Raw genomic sequence first — 22,011 nt, forward strand, 5'->3', positions numbered from 1 at the left:
TGACTGTATGCACGTAAACATAGGCCGTGTTCCTCATGGCTCTCATTTATTCCTCTTTCACATGGAAGAAGTGAATACGGACTATTGTATCTTGTGGTACCGTGCCTGGAAGGTGGGCTGGTTTTGTCAGGCGATGAATATAATCAATTATTACCGCTTGAGGTGTATCTGGTAGAAACGCCGTCATGAGTTGCACAAGGTAATCATTCAGTGCTGCGGTTTGGATTGTTTCTAGGATACCCCTAATTTTCATATTGTTCCGTCTAGAATGATCTTGCAATATAGTAGACATGTGCAATACGTGTAGTTCCGAATTAGTTTTTTAACGAATTTTGTCAAATTTGTTAATTCAGAAATTTCCGAATATCCAAATTTTTCAATTTCCGAAATTTCAAATTTCCGAAATTTCAAATTTCCGAAATTTCAAATTTCCGAAATTTCAAATTTCCGAATTTCAAATTTCCGAATTTTCAAAATTTCGGAAATTCGAGATTTCGGAAATTCGGAAGTTCGGAATTCGGAAGTTCGTAATTCTAAAATTCAGAATTTGACAATTGGGAATTTTGAAAATTCGGAATTTTGGAAATTTGAAAATTCCGTATTTTCAAATTTCCGAATTTTCAAACTTCCGAATTCTTAATTTCCACATTTTCAAAATTCCAAATTTTCCCATTCCGAATTTTCGAATTCCGAATTTCCGAATTTTTGAGCTACGAAATTCCAATACCTATAATAGAGCGTTGCCAACATCCCAAAATATATTGTAAAAAGGAACCCTAAAAGAAAGGGACACTTGTATCCCCGGTACAGAGGGACTTTGAAGGCGAACAGACGAAAGTTTATAAAAACATATTATTTATTTGAAAAATTGCTTAAAGAAGCATGTATAAAAGCATGATAGTAATCTATACAAAACATTTGTGCAAAACAAGAAAAAGATTTACACATAGTATATTCTTTACAAGTTCAAAAATGAGTACAAATTCCTCTGACATGTTTCAAGACGATGTCCCTTCTTCAGAGGCGTTTTTTAGGAAAGAAAAAAAAAGTATATTCTGATAAACAGGTAAAAATAGGCTTAACATAGACGCTTATTCAAGGAAAAGTCAACATTACAGTATCTGAGAATGTCCAATATACATACCAATATTGAATTGTATAGAGAAATATGTGTAAATATATGCAAAAAACAATTTCCTTAGAAGGTTAAATAAACTTCTGCCACCAATTGTCCACCAAAAGGTGATGGACTTTGTCCGAGCTCAGAAAAGCCCTCACAAAGGTCCCAAAAAGGGATGACCAGCACAGCGCAGCCGCAGTAGAGCCCTGAGGGATAATAGAATAACTTATTATAATTGATTTAGTGACTTTAAAATTGCGCATCAAAAAAACCCCTGATCATGCCCCTCCCATACACCGGAGCTAGATGCTTTGCATCTCCATTCACATATTCAAAAACGACACTTATAATAAAAAAACTCTCCATGTCATTATAATTAATTACAAAGACACAGATAGGAATATCTCTCAGAAAGGAGAGAAAGGAGGGGGAGAGAAAGTTCTTCTCCCTCTCCTTAAATAAAGCAAAATGTAGAGGTTCAGTTAAAGCCAACTCTATTGGCCTCTTTACTTACTTTGGATATGAGTGCAGTTCGCAAGTGGCTAGGACGTTGTTGCTTTTGGCAGGCATAGTTTGCACTGGGCAGGGCGCCATCTGCGGGCTTTAAAGACCGCCGGCGCCTGCGCAGTGCTGGTCATTTTATTAGTGTCAGCAGAGTATGTTATTTGTGAGGGCCGCGTCATCGCGTATATCGCGGTGACGTCATAACATCGAGACTTTGAAGTAAAAAACGAAGACAAACAAATTGCGACGCCCCAGAGAGGGGGAAGGGCCATGTCTAATAGCATGACAGATTGCATAGAGCGGAGACATAGCCCAAGGCATCTCTATGGCATCCATTAAACAAAGGACACTGAATAGGACGGAAACACAGAGTGTGTGAAAAAGGGGCCATGGGGGCCAAATCTTTTGCACTCATCAGAACGGAAAGTGCCAGTAAACTCACTTTTAACCAAATGGTCTCTTAGTGAGCGTGCTCGTCTGAAGGTGATGGTGGGTGTCGCAGATACATGTGATTTTAATCACATATTTAATTTCGATTAATTATAACGCAGATACAGATCCAACTACCGTATTTATCGGAGTATAACACTCGCCGGCGTATAACACGCACTCCAAGTTTAGGAGGGAATTTTAAGGAAAAAAATGTTTTAAGGAAAAAACTTACATTTAAATGCCCATCAATGCAGCTTTATCAGTGTCCATCTGCAGCCATGCACAGCGTCCATCTGCATGCTTGTCCAGTGTCATTTGCAGCCTTGGTGTCATTTGCAGCCTTGGTGTCATTTGCAGCCTTGCAGCCTTGGTGTCATTTGCAGCCTTGCAGTCATTTGCAGCCTTGGTGTCATTTGCAGCCTTGGTGTCATTTGCAGCCTTATCAGTGTCCATTTGCAGCATTGCAGCCTTGTCAGTGCCCATCTGCAAATTGTCCATTTGCAGCCTTGCCCAGGCTGCAGTTAAACTGCAGTGACATGTCAGTGTCATTGCAGTTTGAAAATGGCACCGCCGAGATACACAGAGCCGGTCCTGTGTATCTCGGCGGCTCTTGGTCGCTTTCTGCTCCTCTCGTAGTCCTGCCTAGGATGGGCGTGACTGTGAGTGGAGCCGAGCGCCGCCCCTATACATAGATAGCCGAGTGTACTCAGCTAGGTTCGGCTAGCTCCGCTCACAGTCACGCCCAGTCCCTGTGTCCATCATAGGGCGGGACTGGGCATGACTGTGAGTGGAGCTAGCCGAACCTAGCCGAGTACACTTGGCTATCTATGTATATCGGCGGCCGGCGCTCGCTCCGCTCACAGTCAGCGGGGGATCGGCGTATAACACGCACCCACGATTTTCCCCTGATTTTAAGGGGAAAAAAGTGCATGCTATATGCCGATAAATACGGTACTTTTAGCTGATTTAGCACCGTTGTTATGGCAACGGACATAGCAGGGCATGGCTAGGACGTCACACGTCATAAACTCAGCCTTACCGTGCCCATAATCGCAGGCTCACCGTGCTCATGATCGCAGCCTTACCGTGCCCATAATGCAGTCTCACCGTGCCCATAATCGCAGCCTCACCATTCTCATAATGCAGTCTCACTGTGCCCATAATCGCAGCCTCACTCTGCCTATAATCACAGCCTCACCGTGCCCATAATGCTGTCTCACCGTGCCCATAATCGCAGCCTCACCATGCCCATAATGCTGTCTCACCGTACCCATAATGTTGTCTCCATGTTCCCATAATCGCAGCCTCACTGTGCCTATAATGGCAGCCTCACTGTGACCATAATGCAGTCTTGCCGTGCCCATAATCGCAGCCTTACTGTAGTCAGTGCCTGTGCCTGGATTACACAGTCTGCGGGCATTTCCCGCTGTGTGTCCCGCCCTCCTCCTAGATCAGCTTGTGTGATAGACAGAACACTGTGTCTATCACATGAGCTGATCTAGGAGGAGGGCAGGACTTTTCTCACAGTGCGGCCAAAGTTTTCACACTCAGCTCGGAGACACACAGCGGGAGATGCCCGCAGACTGTGTATGACATATAGTGGAGGAGGAGGGAGCGGAACGCTGCGCTGCAGCCACAGCTTGGCCCAAAGCGGCCCCAGGGAAGGCAGCCGACCAATCAAAAAAATTTTGATCGGTCAAGAAAATTAACGATTAATCGAGGAATTAATCTTTAATTTCCACAGCCCTAATTTTCATATTTTCATTCTTTTTAATTTTCAGATTTTTATTCTTATTTTTGGATTTTCAAATTTATGAAATTTCGAATATTCGAGTTTTCTAATTTCTGAAATTTCGAATTTCGAAATTTCGAAATCTCGAATTTCTGAAATTTTGGAAATTTGGAAATTCGGAAATTCGAAATTCAGAATTTTCAAATTTCAAAATTTCGGAAATTCAGAAATTTGAAAATCCGAATTTTCGGATTTCCGAATTTCTGGAAAAAGATTGTTTCTAAGATACCCCTAATTTTCACATTGTTCCGTCTAGAATGATTTTGCAGTTTAGTAGACGTGCAATTTGTTTAGTTCCGAATTCGTTTTTTTATGAATTTTGTCAAATTTGTTAATTCTGAAATTTCCGAATTTTCAAATTTAGAATTTCAGAATTTTCCAATTTCCGAATTTTCAAAATTTCAGAAATTCGAAAATTCATAATTAGGAAATTCTAATATTCTAAATTTCATAAACTTGAGATTTCAAAAATTTGGAAATGTAACCACTTGACCATTGGCCACTTAAACCCCCTTAATAACCAGACCAATTTTCAGCTTTCAATGTATACCTCTACATATGTTTGGTAAAAATAACCCAAACTGGTGTATATTATTTGGTCTTTGTGAAAGTTATAGAGTCCAAAAGCTAGGGTGCCAATATCTGAAAATTGATCACACCTGAAGTACTGACGGACTGATCTAATTTCTTGAGACCCTAACATGCCAGAAAAGTACAAATACCCCCCAAATGACCCCTTTTTGGAAAGAAGACATTCCAAGGTATTTAGAAAGATGCATGATGAGTTTTTTGAAGTTGTAATTTTTTCCCACAATTCTTTGCAAAATCAATATTTTTTTTCTTTTTTTTTCACAAAATTGTCATATTAGCAGGTTATTTCTCACACACATATGCATACCACAAATTACATCCCAAAACACATTCTGCTATTACTCCCGAGTATGGCGATACCACATGTGTGAGACTTTTACACAGCATGGCCACATACAGAGGCCCAACATGCACGGAGCACCTTCAGGCGTTCTGGAGCACCCAGGCCAATTCTGACATTTCTCTCCTACATGTAAAAATCATCATTTATTTGCTAGAAAATTACTTAGAACCCCAAAACATTATATATGTTTTTTTAGCAAAGACCCTAGAGAATACAATGGCGTTGTTGCAACTTTTTATCTTGCATGGTATTTGCGCAGCAATTTTTCCAACGCGTTTTTTTGGAAAAAAACAGTTTTGTGCTTTAAAGAAAACAAAACAGTAAAGTTAGCCCAATGTTTTTGCATAATGTGAAAGATGAAGTTATGCCGAGTAAATACACACCTAACATGTCACCCTTCAAAATTGCACACGCTCGTGAAATAGCGCCAAACTTCGCTAGTTAAAAATCCCCATAGGCGATGCTTTAAAATTTTTTACTGGTTACATGTTTTGAGTTACAGAGGAGGTCTAGGGCCAAAATTATTGCTCTCGCTCTATTGATCGCAGCGATACCTCACATGTGTGGTTTGAACACCATTTTCATATGTGGGCGGGACTTACGTATGCGTTCACTTCTGCATGCGAGCACACGGGGACACGGGGGAAAAATATATAGATATTTTTTTATTGTTTATTTTACTTTATTTTAGTTTGATGCTTTTTTCCAAAAAATTAATTTTTTGATCACTTTTATTCCTACTACAAGGAATGTAAACATCCCTTGTAATAGGAATATGGCATGACAGGTCCTCTTTACAATGAGATATGGGGTCAATAAGACCCCATATCTCACCTCTAGGCTGGAAAGCCTGAAATTAAAAAAAAAAAACTGTCCTGGCTTCGATCGTAGCGGTGAGTTGGTAGAAAAACCTGAGGGTGGCGGGAGGGGGGGCATCCTCTCTCGCCTCCCGTAAGAACATATAAGCAGTGGAACAGCTGCTATGATCATTCCTATGGTGTAGGGAATCGCCAGATGAAAAAGCTGATATCTGAATGATGCCTGTAGCTGCAGGCATCATTCAGATATCCCCGCACAAAGTCAAGGACGTCGTATGACAGCCGGCGGGCGGGAAGTGGTTAAAATGCATTTTTTTTAACACAAAGTTGTGCATTTATATAATATTTCTAACACATAGCATGTACATACCAAAAATTACACCCCAAAATAGATGATCCTCCTCCTCCTGAGTACGGCGATACCACATGTATGAGACTTCCACAGCCTAGCCACATACAGAGGCAGAGTACAGCCGAGTATGGCTGAGCATGGCCGAGTATGGCTGAGCATGGCTGTGCATAGCTGAGTATGGCATTGGCAGGGTATTACAAGGTATGGCAGAGTATGGATGGGTATCACCGAGTAATTCAGAGTATGGCTGGGTATTGCAAAGTATGGCTGGGTATCACCGAGTATTGCAGAGTATGGCTGGGTATTGCAGAGTATGGCTGGGTATGGCAGAGTATGGCTGGGTATGGCAGAGTATGGCTGGGTATGGCAGAGTATGGCTGGGTATGGCAGAGTATGGCTGGGTATTGCAGGGTATGGCAGGGTATTGCAGAGTATGGCATGGTATGGCAGAGTATTGCAGGGTATTGTAAGGTATTGCAGAGTATTGCAGAGTATGGCAGAGTATTGCGGGGTATTGCAGAGTATTGCGGGGTATTGCAGAGTATTGTAGGGCATTGCAGAGTAGTGCAGAGTATTGCAGAGTAGTGCAGGGTATTGCTGAGCATGGAGGGATGGCTGAGCATGGATGAATGGACGGCTGGATGTGACTACATTTGTCACAGAGCAGCGCTGTGGGCACTACAGATCCAGCCCACAACGCTGCTACCATCCGATCCCTCCCTCTCTGTACCAAACGGTACAGAGAGGGGAGAGAGGAACCGGCGTCATGACATGACGCCGGTTTGTTTACATGTGATCACTCTGTCATACGATTAGCGGCCATTTACCATAATCCGTGATGCGCCGGGTCCTCTGGAACCGGCGGACACGGATGTTTTCGGGTGCTCGCCCCAGGGGTCGCGCGAGAGCGGGATTCTGGGAGGACGTCACTGTATGCCCTCTCAGGGTTAAGCAACCGCCCTGTAGCCATCATTCGGCTATGGGCCGGTTGCTAAGTGGTTAGAAAACCAAAAATAAGAATGAAAATCTGAAAATTCAAAAGAATGAAAATCTGAAAATTCAAAAACCCGAATCTGAAATAATAATACATATTAAATTATAGGTATTGGAATTTCCTTTCAAATTCGGATTTTCGAATTTTTGAATTTTCAAATTCCGAAAATCCAAGAATTCGGAATTCAAAAATTCAAAAGTTCGGAATTCAAAAATCTGAAAATTCGGAATTTGAAAATTCAGAATTTTGAAAATTTGGAAATTTGGAATTCAGAAATTTGAAAATTCCAAATTTTCAAATTTCTGAATTTTCAAATTTCCAAATTTCTGAATTCTGAATTTCCAAATTTTAAAAATTACAAATTTTCAAATTCCAAATTTTCGGAATTCGAAAATTCAATAATTCGAAAATCAGAATTTGTAAGAAAATTCCAATACCCATAATAAAATATTTATTATTAGTTAGTTATTAATTCAGATTTTTAAATTTTCAGATTTTAATTCTTTTGAATTTTCAGATTTTCATTCTTATTTTTGGATTTTCAAATTTCCAAATTTTTGAATTTTCAAATTTATGAAATTTTGAATATTCGAATTTCCTAATTTCCGAAATTTTGAATTTCTAAAATTTTGAATTTCCGAATTTTGATTTTCCGAAATCTCGAATTTCAGAATTTGAAAATTCAGAATTTTGAAAATTTGGAAATTCGGAATTCGGAAATTTGAAAATTTGAAAATTCGGAAATTTGGAAATTTGGAATTTTCAAATTTCAAAATTTCGGAAATTCGGAAATTTGAAAATCCGAATTTTCGGATTTCTGAATTTTCAAATTTCCGAACTTCTGATTTTCCAAATTTCCGAAAAAAGTAAAAAAACGAGTGTAGAGTTAAAGTCATGTATAGCACAGGTTGGTTGGACGTAGGGAATGCCACTATAGAGTTTTTGAGCCCAGTGTCCCCATGAGTAGATAATTGAGAAAGGGCTTACCTCATTATCTGCACAGTTGTTGGAGTCAGCCTGGGTTTCGATTTGGCTGGGCTGCTTGTTGGTGAGAAGGCAGGAGAGCTGCAGTCTAACTGATCCTGTGAGTGCAGCTGGTTTCCTCTGCACGCTGTGAAGCCTTGCTGCTGCTGGCACCATCTTGGCTGTGTTAGGCAGGGGGAAGATAAAACTCTGTTAACTTGCACTCCTTTCTCCTTTTCAACATGCTGCCTAGTGTAGCTAAGGTGTGGGGGGAGCACTGTTGTGCTGCAATCACCACCCTCGCTATGTGCCCTGGATAGCTGCTGAGATTCGGAGCACAGCTAATGTGGGGCCACATCCCGGTTTATATACCTTTTTAAAGGAGAAAAGGTTTATATAAAAATTACTGTGCCAGCCAATAAATTGTATAAGCTGCTGACACTGCAATTAGACAAATTGTGTAAAGGAGTATGGGGTCAAGTGCAGCGCTAAATAATTATGCAAAAGTGCAAACAATAAGTAAAATCACTACAATATGAAATTAAGAGCCAGTCTGGCACCTGTAAACAAAAATACATAATGTCCATCAAACTGAATTGAAGAAAAACGTGAAACAATCCAAACATGTGTGAATGAACTTGAAGTGAAATAGTTCATATAAAGTGAAAAAGAGAATGTTCCGCCTTTGAAGAAAAATCATTCATATGGATAGGTGATAAAATCTTCAAAAAAGCCCACAGCCAAGACAGAGTCACCATCGGATGTGCAACCACCACCAGCTTAGAGTCTTAGGGTACTCTTACCAGATGGTGTGGGCTACCTGCCAGCAGCAAGGAGCCAAGTAAGCAAAACTGGAAACTTTAAGGGTCACCAGAACCAATATGCAGAAAGGGCACCTGCACAGATCTAACATCCAGACATCACCGGAACCAGCATATAGGGTACATGACAGTAAGGATTCAACATCCAGGAGCTCATAAGCTCCACCGATCCGCAAGGGGGAGTCATAAGGAAAGAAATCGCCACATAGCATAAAATTGCTGACTAAAAATTTATTAGATAAGATATTGCACTTACACCAATACGAGCAATACAGGCACTGTATATGGTATGATCACAAAAAGAAGGTAGAATGCAGAAAATGGAGCCAGCACGATACGTCCCACCGTGTTTCTACTCAGACGTCATCTGGGGTTTAGGCTGCCCCCCCATCAACTGCACTATTATATATTAGTCATAATCTCGTATCCCATCCCATCGATGGAGAATGCACGCCCACCAGACCGGAAATACAACCAGCATGGCGTCCGGCGTGCACTCCAAGCCTCTACATGGAAGACATGGAGTAATAGTATCGACATAAGATGGCGCCCATGTGGCGAACCAAGCCTAGATAGCACAAAATCCCCCCAAATGACCCCATTTTGGAAAGTAGACACCCCAAGTTATCTGCTAAGAGGCATGTTGAGTATTTTGCAGATCTCGCTTTTTGTCAAAGTATTGAAAATTAAGAAAAGGAAAAATAAATACATTTTCCTTTTCTTTCTTCATTTTCAAAAACAAATGAGAGCTGCAAAATACTCACCATGCCTCTTAGCAAATACCTTGGTGTCTACTTTCCAAAATGGGGTCATTTGGGGGGGTTTGTGCTATTTTGACATTTCAGGGCCTCTGAAACTGAGCCCTAAGGGCCCTTTTACACTGGGGCGGTTTGCAGGCGCTATTGCACTAATAATAGCGCCTGCAAACCGACCCAAAAAAGCCTCTGCTGTGTCTCCAGTGTGAAAGCCTGAGGGCTTTCACACTGGAACGGTGCGTTAGCAGGACAGGAAAAAAAGTCCTGCTAGCAGCATCTTCGGAGCGGTGAGGGAGCGGAGTATACAACGCTCCTTCACTGCTCCTGCCCATTGAAATCAATGGGACAGCGTGGCTATACCGGTGGCAAAGCGCCTCTGCAGAGGTGCTTTGCGGTGGTTTTTAACCCTTTCTCAGCCGTTAGCGGGGGGATAAAACTGCCCCGGTAGTGGCCGAATACCGACGTTAAAGCGCCGCTTACAATACCGACCCTTTACCGCAGACGCCGCCCCCGCCCAAGTGTGAAAGGAGCCTTAGAAATTCTGAAGGCGATGATTAGTTTTTGGGGTCCTGTACGCGGCTAGGCTCCCAAAAAGTCCCACACGTGTGGTATCCCCGTACTCAGGAGAAGCAGCAGAATGTATTGTGGGGTGAAATTCCACATATACCCATATCATGTGTGAGCAATATATCATTTAGTGACAACTTTGTGTAAAAACAAACAAACTGTTTTTTAATTTTTATGCACTAAAACACACTGTATTGCCCAAATATTTGGTTAAAGACGATCTTATGCCGAGTACATAGATACCAAACATGACATGCTTTAAAATTGCGCACAACCGTGCGACAAACTACATACATTTTTAAAATCCTTTAAAATCTTTTACAGGCTACCACTTTAGATTTACAGAGGAGGTCTACTGCTAAAATTACTGCCCTCGATCTGACATTCATGGTGATACCTCACATGCATGGTGCAATTGCTGTTTACATATGACACGAGACAGACGCTTGCGTTCGCCTTTGCGCACGAGCACGGGGGGACAGGGGTGCTTTTTTTTTATTATTTATTTTGCCTTTTTATTTAATTTTTACACTGTTCCTTTCTTTTTTTTAAATCATTTTTATTGTTATCACAGGGAATGTAAACATCCCCTATGATAGCAACAGGTAGTGACAGGTACTCTTTTTAAACTATATTGATATCTATTAGACTCTAGATCTCTCCTCTGCCCTCAAAGCATCTGACCACACGAAGATCGGTGTGATAAGATGCTTTCCCAATTTCCAAATGGCGCTGTTTATATCCAGCAAAACCAAAGTCATAAAATGCTCATAGCTTCAGGTTTCTTAGGCCATAGAGATGATTGGAGCCATTCTGGTCTTCAATCAGCTCTATGGTCAGCTGGCGGAACCACCGGCTGCATTCTCAGGTTCCCTGGTGGGACAGGAGAGCCAGAGAAAACCATGGAAGATGGCGGGAGGGGGAGGGGAAGTTCTCTTCCACTGCTTGTAAAAGCAGTCTAGCGGCTAATTAGCTGCTAGGATTGCTTTTCCATGAAAGCTGACTGCTGGCTGAAAAGAACGATACAAAGATGACACCTAAACCTGCAGGCATCATTCTAGTATAACCACTCAAAGTTCAGCAACATACCAGTACGTTGCTGGTCCTTGTTGGGCATATATTGTAATGTTCTTTTTTTTCATGCAACCTGTGGGCTGAACGAAAATAGAGATTGATCGGTGGGTATGCCCACCATTAGAATACCGCCCTGCATCCACCCACTTCTAATGATGGGCATGCATGTACAATTTTTTTTTTTTAACTGTGGTGATGAAATCACCTCCTACAGAGCTGATTTACGTATCGTGAAAGTAAACACTGTTGCTGTCAAGATAAATAAATCAGTGCTGCAGCTGAATGGCATACCTGAAAAACAAACAATGGTAACAATAAAACATTAACTCAATAAAGCAACTTTTTTTATTGCAATCTGTACCAAAAAAAGGGTAAAAAATATATGCCGAAGCATGGGGGCAATCAGCCCCTAATGTTAGGGGCAAATCGCCCCTCCACCCCTGCCCCAATGCTTCGGCATATATGCTCTTTTTTTTCAACTGCGGTGGTGAAATCACCTCCTATAGCTCTGGATTCGCTGATTTACATATCGTGAGAGCAAGATCGATAAATCAGTGCTGCAGCTGAATGGCGTACCTACAAAGAAAATAATGATTAACAATAAAACACAGTAAACAGTAAAGTATAAAAGAATTACATACCTGCAAAGCAAACATGATAAAACATAGTAACAATCAGGGCTTTTTTTCAGCGGGAACGCTGGGGAACGCAGTTCCGGCACCTCTTGGACTGACTGTATGTAATGGCAAGGGGTGCTGGGGTGTGCTGTAGGGTATTGATGCTCACTGCTGGGGATCTATTTTTGCAAGGGGGTCTATTGTTGCTGGGGGGTCTATTGTTGCTGGGGAGGTCTATTGTTGCTGGTGGGGGACCTATTGTTGCTGGGGGGGTCTTATGTTGCTGGGGGTCAGTTGTTCCTGAAAGAAATCTACTGTTGGGGGAGGGGGCTAATGTTGATGGCAGCCAGACAGACTATTAATGCTGGCTGTGCGGAGATCTGTTGATGCTGCCAGGAGTCTATTGTTGCTGGCGGGGAAATTTTGTTGTGGTTGGTCCATTATTGTTAGGGGAATCTATTGTTGCTGGCTGCAGGGGATCTATTTTACTGCTTTTCTTGATATCATTACCAAATTCATACAAATTCCAAAATTCATACCAAATTCATACAAATTACTTAGCACCTCAAAATGATACTTGGTTCTATATTGTCTAAAAAGGACGGTACTGGGAGGTGGGTAGGGGGCGGAGAAAAGGGGTGACTCGGAAAGGGGGAGTTCCCGCACCTATTGTCTGAGAAAAAAATAGCCCTGGTAACAATAAAGCATTGCAGTTAAGCATAAAATACAGTAAAACAGAGCAGAACAATAGAGAGAGAAAGAATAGAAAGAGAAGAACATGAAAAACACAACTATTTTTGTCTTTTTTATTATATATATATATATATTATATGTGTGTATATACATGTGTGTATTTTACACTTTTTTTGTAATGGTTCCAGGTTTGGGTCTCTCAAAATGCGATGGCATCTTTGGAGACCCTGTGAAAGTGTGTCCTATGACTGTGCAGTGCTGTACCCTACGCTAATACTCCACTAGTTTCCTACAGACACGACATCTTCTTTGCGGGGTTCGTTGAGTAGGGGTACCATGGAGGACATACGGAAAATGCCTCTCATGCAGCCGGCTCACTGCATTTGCATTGGGAAGCTGGGGCACAGCACCGTCTGGAAGCAAAAGGGCTGTGATGACCTCTTCCTGGGTTTTAAGGAAGGATCCAGTTCGTCCTGACGCCTTGTATAGCACATAAGCATTCAGCAGAGCCAATTGAAATAGGTATACAGACGCTTTTTTGTACCAGCATCTGGCTCTATGGGCAATTAAGTACGGCACCATCAACTGGTTGTTGAGGTCCACCCCTCCCATATTAAGGTTATATTCGTGGACACAGAGGGGTTTCTCCACAACACCAGTTAGCGTTGGAATTTGGACTGTGGTATCGGCATGAAGGGAGGACAAAACAAAAACATTCAGTGAATCCCTCCACTTCACTGTGAGCAAATTATTAAATCTCAAGCAGGCTCTCTTTCCCAGTCTAAGATGGGAATCTACAAGCCGCTGGGGTAAGCCCCGGCGATTAGATCGCACAGTGCCACATGCGCCAATTCCACAATGAAGAAGGTGACTAAAAAGTGTCACACTTGTGTAATAATTGTCCACATACAAGTGGTACCCCTTTCCAAATACGGGTGACACCAAATCCCACAGAATCTTACCAGCGCTCCCTATGTAGTCTGGGCAGTACTCCGACTCCACGTGACTATCTTTTCCCCTGTAAACCATAAAACTATATGTATGGCCTGTTCCCCTGTCACAAAGCTTATACATCTTGACCCCATATCTGGCACACTTGCTGGGAAGATACTGTTTGAAAGACAAGTGGCCAGAAAACGTAATCAGGGACTCATCAACGCATAAAACTTGATCGGGAGTAAACAAGGCTGCAAACTGTTGATTGAAGTGGTTTACGAGGGGCTGAATTTTGTAAAGCCAATCAAATCCAGGGTCACCTCGAGGACAACAGAGTTCATTGTCGTTGAAGTGCATAAATCGCAAGATCTGCTCGTATCTAGCCCTGGTCATGGATGCAGAGAACACGGGCATATGATGAATTGGGTCAGTGGATCATTATGCCTGCAACTCACTCTTTTTAGTTATGCCCATGAGGAGGGATAGGCCCAGGAAGGTTTTAAATTCGGAAACCGTAATAGGTTTCCAATCTCTGGCAAGGGTCAACTGGGGATTAGCGGCGATGAATTGACCAGCATAAAAATTGCTTTGGTCCACAATAGATCTATAGAGATCTTCCGTGAAAAACAGCGAATAAAAATCAAGTGACGTAAAATCAACTCAACTCAAATTAGGATTGGCAAATGCAGCAGGAAGGGCTCTATGGGCTCGATGAGCCTGTGGCTGCGGGACACTACTTGTGCTAGCCACCACACCAGCTTGAATTGCACTTGTGGGACTCGCCACGTCACCACGTGATACTGCAGTGCTAGTTTGACTATGACCAGGGTGTACTAGGCCGCTGGTGCTTGCCAGTTCACCAGAAGAATGAGCGGCACTAGTACTGGCTCCCTGCTCCATACGAGAGCCCTGTGGTTCTTGCACCTCAACAACAGCAGAAGAACAATGTTGGGTACGCCTGACCTTGGCAGGGACCAGGGCCGGCCCAAGACATTGTGCTGTCTGCTGGGACCAAGAATGAAATGCTGCCCCCCCCAAAAAATAATTACGCCCACCAAAAGGCCCCCATAGCCATTAATTATCATGACAATTAAAGCTAAAATTAAATGTATCAGGAAGTCAGATTTACATGCAACAGTGGTGGTGGTGGTGGTGGGGGGTTCTGTCCAATGCAGCTGTGGTGGTAAGGGGGTTCAGACAGAGGCAGCAGTGATGGTGGTGGGGGGGTTTAGTCAGAGGCAGTGGTGGTGATGGGGGGGGGGGGGGGGTCAGTCAGAAGCAGATGTGGTGGTGGGGAGGGGGGGTTCAGACAGACAGAGGCAGATGTGGTGGTGGGGATGGGATCAATGGGTGCTGGCACTTACTTGCTTACAGTGTCGGTCGTGCCTCTAGCGATGCCTTTTCCAACATGGGGTCTCTGCTCGCAGCAGAAAGCTCCTCCCCCTTCACACTGTTGGCTGTCAGCTCGACAGCTGACCTTCTCCTGCAGTTTCTGCCTCTTGTCCAGGCATGGCATTTGTCTGCAGCAATGGGGATGAGCTGCGGAGAGGATAGTTGGGCAGTCCACTGCGTGGGTATGGCAGCGAGTGCTCTGCCCAGGGCTGGACTGGGACAAAAATGTGGCTCTGGACTTCATCTAGACCGGCCCACTTTATTCCAAACACCTGGTGTTGGCGCTTTAATCATCCCGGCACCATGGTTGTTATGGTGTCAGGGCGATTGAAGCACATTATATATTATTACATTCTAATATAAAATGTAATTGTTCAACTCACCATTATACAGAATCAGTGGCAGCCCTTAGCGTGTCACTTGCCATCATTTCTACCACCAGATGCAGCTTGTCACTTGCCATGTCACTTGTCAGCAGCTGCAGCATGTCACTGTCTCCTGACACCAGATGCAGCATGTCACTTGTCAGCAGACGCAGCTTGTCACATGCCATGTCACTTGTCAGCAGATGCAGCTTGTCACTTGCCATGTCACTTGTCAGCAGATGCAGCTTGTCACTTGCCACGTTACTTGTCAGCAGCTGCAGCGTGTCACTTGCCACGTCACTTGTCAGCAGACGCAGCTTGTCACTTGCCACCTCACTTGTCAGCAGATGCAGCTTGTCACTTGCCATGTCACTTGTCAGTAGATGCAGCTTGTCACTTGCCACATCACTTGTCAGCAGATGCAGCTTGTCACTTGTCAGCAGGTGCAGTGTGTCACTTGCCAAGTCGCTTGTCAGTGGATGCAGTGAGTCACGTGCCACGTCACTTGTCAGCAGATGCAGTGAGTCACTTGTCACGTCACTTGTCAGCGGATGCAGCTTGTCACTTGCCACGTCATTGTCAGCAGATGCAGTGTGTCACTTGCCACGTCACTTGTCAACAGATGCAGCTTGTCACTTTTCACGTCACTTGTCAGCAGATGCAGCTTGTCACTTGTCATGTCACTTGTCAGCAGGTGCACTGTGTCACTTGCAACGTCACTTGTCAGCGGATGCAGTGAGTCACTTGCCACGTCACTTGTCAGTGGATGCAGTGAGTCACTTGCCACGTCACTTGTCAGCGGATGCAGCTTATCACTTGCCACGTCACTTGTCAGCGAATGCAGCTTGTCACTTGCCACATCACTTGTCAGCGGATGCAGTTTGTCACTTGCCACATCACTTGTCAGCAGATGCAGCTTGTCACTTGCCACGTCACTTGTCAGCGAATGCAGGGAGTCACTTGCCACGTCACTTGTCAGCAGATGCAGCTTGTCACTTGCCACGTCACTTGTCAGCAGATGCAGCTTGTCACTTGCCACGTCACTCGTCAGCAGATGCAGCTTGTCACTTGCCACGTCACTTGTCAGCAGGTGCAGTGTGTCACTTGCCACGTCACTTGTCAGTGGATGCAGTAAGGTACTTGCCATGTCACTTGTCAGTGGATGCAGTGAGTCACTTGCCATGTCACTTGTCAGCGGATGCAGCTTGTCACTTGCCACGTCACTTGTCAGCAGATGCAGTGAGTCACTTGCCACGTCACTTCTCAGCAGATGCAGCTTGTCACTCGCCACATTGCCTGCTACTGGGTCGAAGGGTGCAATGTCAGGTAGGATGTATGGGGCCCCATGATTTCTAACAGCGGCCCTGATGCCCACTGTAGTGGCTGTCGTGTCTGGACCAAGAAGGGACTCTATGGACAGGGGAGGAGAGAGAGATACACTGCTCCTGCTCCACTGCTTATTTCAAGGGGGCCGATTGGGCTTGTGTACCCCTACTTCCTGGTAGCGGTGGAGCGCACAATAGGGCGGACGTGATGTCATCAGCTGGAAATGATGCAAGACATGGGAGGCAACGCGGCCATCATTTCCGGCTGATGACATCATCCGCCCTATCGTGCGTTCCAGTCACCAGGAAGTGGAAGTACACAAGCCCGATCGGTACCCGTGAAATAAGCAGCGGTGCCGACGAAACGGGCTGGCTAGCGGGCGGGAGTTTGCTGCCCCCCCCGAATGTGCCACCTGGGACTCATGGTCCCACCGGATCCCATGGTAGGGCCGGCCCTGGCAGGGATCACTACTCCGTCGTCAGAGCTATCTGAGCCTGAATCTGACAGATGGGTGACTTCCTCTTCACTCTCATCTGTCATGCTCAGAAACGTGTAGGCCTCTTCACTAGTGTACCTTCGATTGGACATTGTGGCCTCTAAATTTACTGGTACAGTAGTGAGACTCACAGGAAAAAAAAGAACCTCACTGTCAGCGACTGCTTCAAACGCTACCAAAAAAACTGTTGGCGTTCGCAGGGATCAGGCCTGACTCTGCGAATGCTGCAGTTATATGTTTAGTGTTTTGTAAGTGACAATGATCAATTGATACTGCACTTGCATGGGCTGGGCTGGGCAGAGGTGCTAGCAGGTATCTGGGCTGATCCCGCTAAGGCTGCGTTTTTGGGAACCCTAAACTACTGGGGATGCTAATATAGTTCAAAGATATTGATCCGTTCAAACATTATACTAATAAGGGAGGTGTATGGTGCGTGCATGGGTGCTGGCGCTACTAGCACTAATCTGACGCTGCCTGGGGCGACGCAGACCCTAACTGATGCTAAAACCTAACTAATGTCACCCGCCAGATGATCAGGGGGTTAAACCTTTATTAGGTAATATATGGCGGATGCCCTGACGCTATAAAAAAATAACTAACTAACCAGCGTCGCCCGTGACACTAATACGGTGATCACTGGTGACAGGGGGTGAAAGGGTTAACTGGGGTTGATCAAGGGGTTAAAACCTTTATTCAGTAATATATGGGGGTACCCTGACGCCATAAATACTGATGGTGAAACTAACTGGCTAACCCGTGACACTAATATGGCGATCAGAATATAGATCTATACACTGTATTAGTAGGGATGAGCCGAACACCCCCCTGTTCAGTTCGCACCAGAACATGCGAACAGGAAAAAAGTTCGTTCGAACATGCGAACACCGTTAAAGTCTATGGGACACGAACATGAATAATCAAAAGTGCTAATTTTAAAGGCTTATATGCAAGTTATTGTCATAAAAAGTGTTTGGGGACCTGGGTCCTGCCCCAGGGGACATGGATCAATGCAAAAAAAAGTTTTAAAAACGGCCGTTTTTTCAGGAGCAGTGATTTTAATAATGCTTAAAGTCAAACAATAAAAGTGTAATATCCCTTTAAATTTCGTACCTGGGGGGTGTCTATAGTATGCCTGTAAAGGGGCGCATGTTTCCTGTGTTTAGAACAGTCTGACAGCAAAATGACATTTTGAAGGAAAAAACTCATTTAAAACTACCCGCGGCTATTGCATTGCCGACAATACACATAGAAGTTCGTTGATAAAAACGGCATGGGAATTCCCCAAAGGGGAACCCCGAACCAAAATTAAAAAAAAAAAATGACGTGGGAGTCCTCCTAAATTCCATACCAGGCCCTTCAGGTCTGGTATGGATATTAAGGGGAACCCCGGCCAAAATTAAAAAAAAAAAATGACGTGGGGTTCCCCCTAAATTCCATACCAGACCCTTCAGGTCTGGTATGGATTTAAAGGGGAACCCCGCGCCAAAAAAAAAAAAAAAAACGGCGTGGGGTCCCCCCAAAAATCCATACCAGACCCTTATCCGAGCACGCAACCTGGCAGGCCGCAGGAAAAGAGGGGGGGACGAGAGTGCGGCCCCACCTCCCTCCTGAACCGTACCAGGCCACATGCCCTCAACATTGGGAGGGTGCTTTGGGGTAGCCCCCCAAAACACCTTGTCCCCATGTTGATGAGGACAAGGGCCTCATCCCCACAACCCTGGCCGGTGGTTGTGGGGGTCTGCGGGCGGGGGGCTTATCGGAATCTGGAAGCCCCCTTTAACAAGGTGACCCCCAGATCCCGGCCCCCCCCCCTGTGTGAAATGGTAAGGGGGTACATAAGTACCCCTACCATTTCACGAAAAAAGTGTAAAAAATGTTAAAAATGACAAGAGACAGTTTTTGACAATTCCTTTATTTAAATGCTTCTTCTTTCTTCCTTCATCTTCTGGTTCTTCTGGCTCTTCTGGTTCTTCCTCCGGCGTTCTCGTCCAGCATCTCCTCCGCGGCGTCTTCTGTCTTCTTCTCCTCGGGCCGCTCCGCACCCATGGCATGGGGGGGAGGCTCCCGCTCTTCTCTTCTTCTTTTCTTCTCTTCTTCTCTTCTTCATTTTCTTCTCCGGGCCGCTCCGCAATCCATGCTGGCATGGAGGGAGGCTCCCGCTGTGTGACGGCGCTCCTCGTCTGACAGTTCTTAAATAACGGGGGGGCGGGGCCACCCGGTGACCCCGCCCCCCTCTGACGCACGGTGACTTGACGGGACTTCCCTGTGGCATTCCCCGTGACGTCACAGGGAAGTCCCGTCAAGTCACCGTGCGTCAGAGGGGGGCGGGGTCACCGGGTGGCCCCGCCCCCCCCCGTTATTTAAGAACTGTCAGACGAGGAGCGCCGTCACACAGCGGGAGCCTCCCTCCATGCCAGCATGGATTACGGAGCGGCCCGGAGAAGAAAATGAAGAAGAGAAGAAGAGAAGAAAAGAAGAAGAGAAGAAGAGAAGAGCGGGAGCCTCCCCCCCATGCCATGGGTGCGGAGCGGCCCGAGGAGAAGAAGATAGAAGACGCCGCGGAGGAGATGCTGGACGAGAACGCCGGAGGAAGAACCAGAAGAGCCAGAAGAACCAGAAGAACCAGAAGATGAAGGAAGATAGAAGAAAGAAGAAGCATTTAAATAAAGGAATTGTCAAAAACTGTCTCTTGTCATTTTTAACATTTTTGACACTTTTTTCGTGAAATGGTAGGGGTACTTATGTACCCCCTTACCATTTCACACAGGGGGGGGCCGGGATCTGGGGGTCACCTTGTTAAAGGGGGCTTCCAGATTCCGATAAGCCCCCCACCCGCAGACCCCCACAACCACCGGCCAGGGTTGTGGGGATGAGGCCCTTGACCTCATCAACATGGGGACAAGGTGTTTTGGGGGGCTACCCCAAAGCACACTCCCAATGTTGAGGGCATGTGGCCTGGTACGGTTCAGGAGGGAGGGGGGGCCACACTCTCGTCCCCCCCTCTTTTCCTGCGGCCTGCCAGGTTGCGTGCTCGGATAAGGGTCTGGTATGGATTTTTGGGGGGACCCCACGCCGTTTTTTTTTTTTTTTTGGCGCGGGGTTCCCCTTAAAATCCATACCAGACCTGAAGGGTCTGGTATGGAATTTAGGGGGAACCCCACGTCATTTTTTTTTTTTTATTTTGGCCGGGGTTCCCCTTAATATCCATACCAGACCTGAAGGGCCTGGTATGGAATTTAGGGGGACTCCCACGTCATTTTTTTTTTTAAATTTTGGTTCGGGGTTCCCCTTTGGGGAATTCCCATGCCGTTTTTATCAATGAACTTCTATGTGTATTGTCGGCAATGCAATAGCCGCGGGTAGTTTTAAATGAGTTTTTTCCTTCAAAATGTCATTTTGCTGTCAGACTGTTCTAAACACAGGAAACATGCGCCCCTTTACAGGCACACTATAGACACCCCCCAGGTACGAAATTTAAAGGGATATTACACTTTTATTGATTGACTTTAAGCATTATTAAAATCACTGCTCCTGAAAAAACGGCCGTTTTTAAAACTTTTTTTTGCATTGATCCATGTCCCCTGGGGCAGGACCCAGGTCCCCAAACACTTTTTATGACAATAACTTGCATATTAGCCTTTAAAATTAGCACTTTTGATTTCTCCCATAGACTTTTAAAGGGTGTTCCGCGGCATTCGAATTTGCCGCGAACACCCCAAATTGTTCGCTGTTCGGTGAACTTGCGAACAGCCAATGTTCGAGTCGAACATGAGTTCGACTCGAACTCGAAGCTCATCCCTATGTATTAGTGACAGGGAGTGAAAGAATTAACTGGGACGATCAAGGGGTAAACCTTTATTAGGGGGGTTTAGGGGGGTACCCTAGACCTAACAGGACCTACTACTAACTGCCCTAACACTTATTACACAAATGACACCAATGCAATGATCATTAAAAACTGCACTTGGTGACACTGTGACAGGGAGTCAAGGGGTTAACTGGGGGGGCTATCGGGGGGTGACAAGTGTACCTACGTGTACTGATGTTAGTGTAGTGTTGTGCAACTCACGGTAAGATGTTCTCTCTCCTCTCTCTGGAGCGAAAAGAGTTCCACGAGGGGAGATGACATAATTTTCTCTGCCTGTGTTTACACTTACAGGCAGAGAACAGTCTCTCATTCGCCAGAACCGATCACCAGGTCCAGGCCAGAAATCATTGGCCTGGGCCTGGAGACTGATCGGTTCTGAAGTGAATCCGATCGCCGCGGGTGCACACGCCCCCCCCCCCCCAGGCGGCCACGCTCCCGAGGTATACCTACTCCGATCTGCCCAGGAGGGCCGACCTGCCGCAGTGTATAATGATGGCGGCTGGTCTGCTACTGGTTGAAGTGAATTCTCTGCACTGCTGCGTTGGTCCCTTATTGTAACTACCCAACAGCTCTCCTGCTTCCTGTCCTTAATTTAGACATACCTTGTGGATCAATTACATAATTGACCTTTCCAGGTGTCACATAGAGAGGTTGCTGGGAGGCCTCATGAAAACTTTTCTATTAAGCCCCATGAATTAAAGTTATGCTTCTTTCTGAAAATACACATAGACCACCTAATTGTATGTGGTTTATGAATATTTGATTATGTAAAATTAGTGTACATACAATAATTTATATTATTACTAATTATTGTGACTTTGTTTTTTGCAGGCACAAACTGGATGATTGAGATCTTGAGCTTACTTAAGACAAATGGGGATCCTACTTGGTGTAATAGTGTTCCAATCTGGCTCCGATCTCCTTGGTTTGAAACTCTGGAGGGCCAGTCACAGATCATAGATGTTACCCCTCCAAGAGTGCTTACCTCTCATTTACCATTTCACATCTTCGCAAAGTCATTTTTCACATCTAAAGCAAAGGTATGTTAGTGGCTCTAAAGCCAAGAATTTTTTTACCAATGCTTTCCTTGCATTAAAGTGATTGTAAAGTCTCGTTTTTTTTCCTTTAAAAATAACAAACATGTTATACTTACCTGCTCTATGCAGTGGTTTTGCACAGGGCAGTCGTGGAC

At 44.8% G+C, this 22,011-nt stretch overlaps 1 protein-coding gene across 1 annotated transcript in view; it reads left to right on the forward strand.

Moving 5' to 3' along the window:
- Window positions 1-22,011, forward strand: part of LOC141110918 (sulfotransferase 2B1-like) — a 122,608-nt gene that overhangs the window by 47,318 nt on the left and 53,279 nt on the right. Inside the window, exon 3 of the mRNA XM_073602710.1 lies at window positions 21,651-21,859. Coding sequence (XP_073458811.1) covers window positions 21,651-21,859 — 209 coding nt within the window. The remainder of the gene's footprint in view (window positions 1-21,650; window positions 21,860-22,011) is intronic.

This window comes from Aquarana catesbeiana, linkage group LG10 (assembly GCF_042186555.1).
Source record: "Aquarana catesbeiana isolate 2022-GZ linkage group LG10, ASM4218655v1, whole genome shotgun sequence".
NCBI lineage: Eukaryota > Metazoa > Chordata > Amphibia > Anura > Ranidae > Aquarana > Aquarana catesbeiana.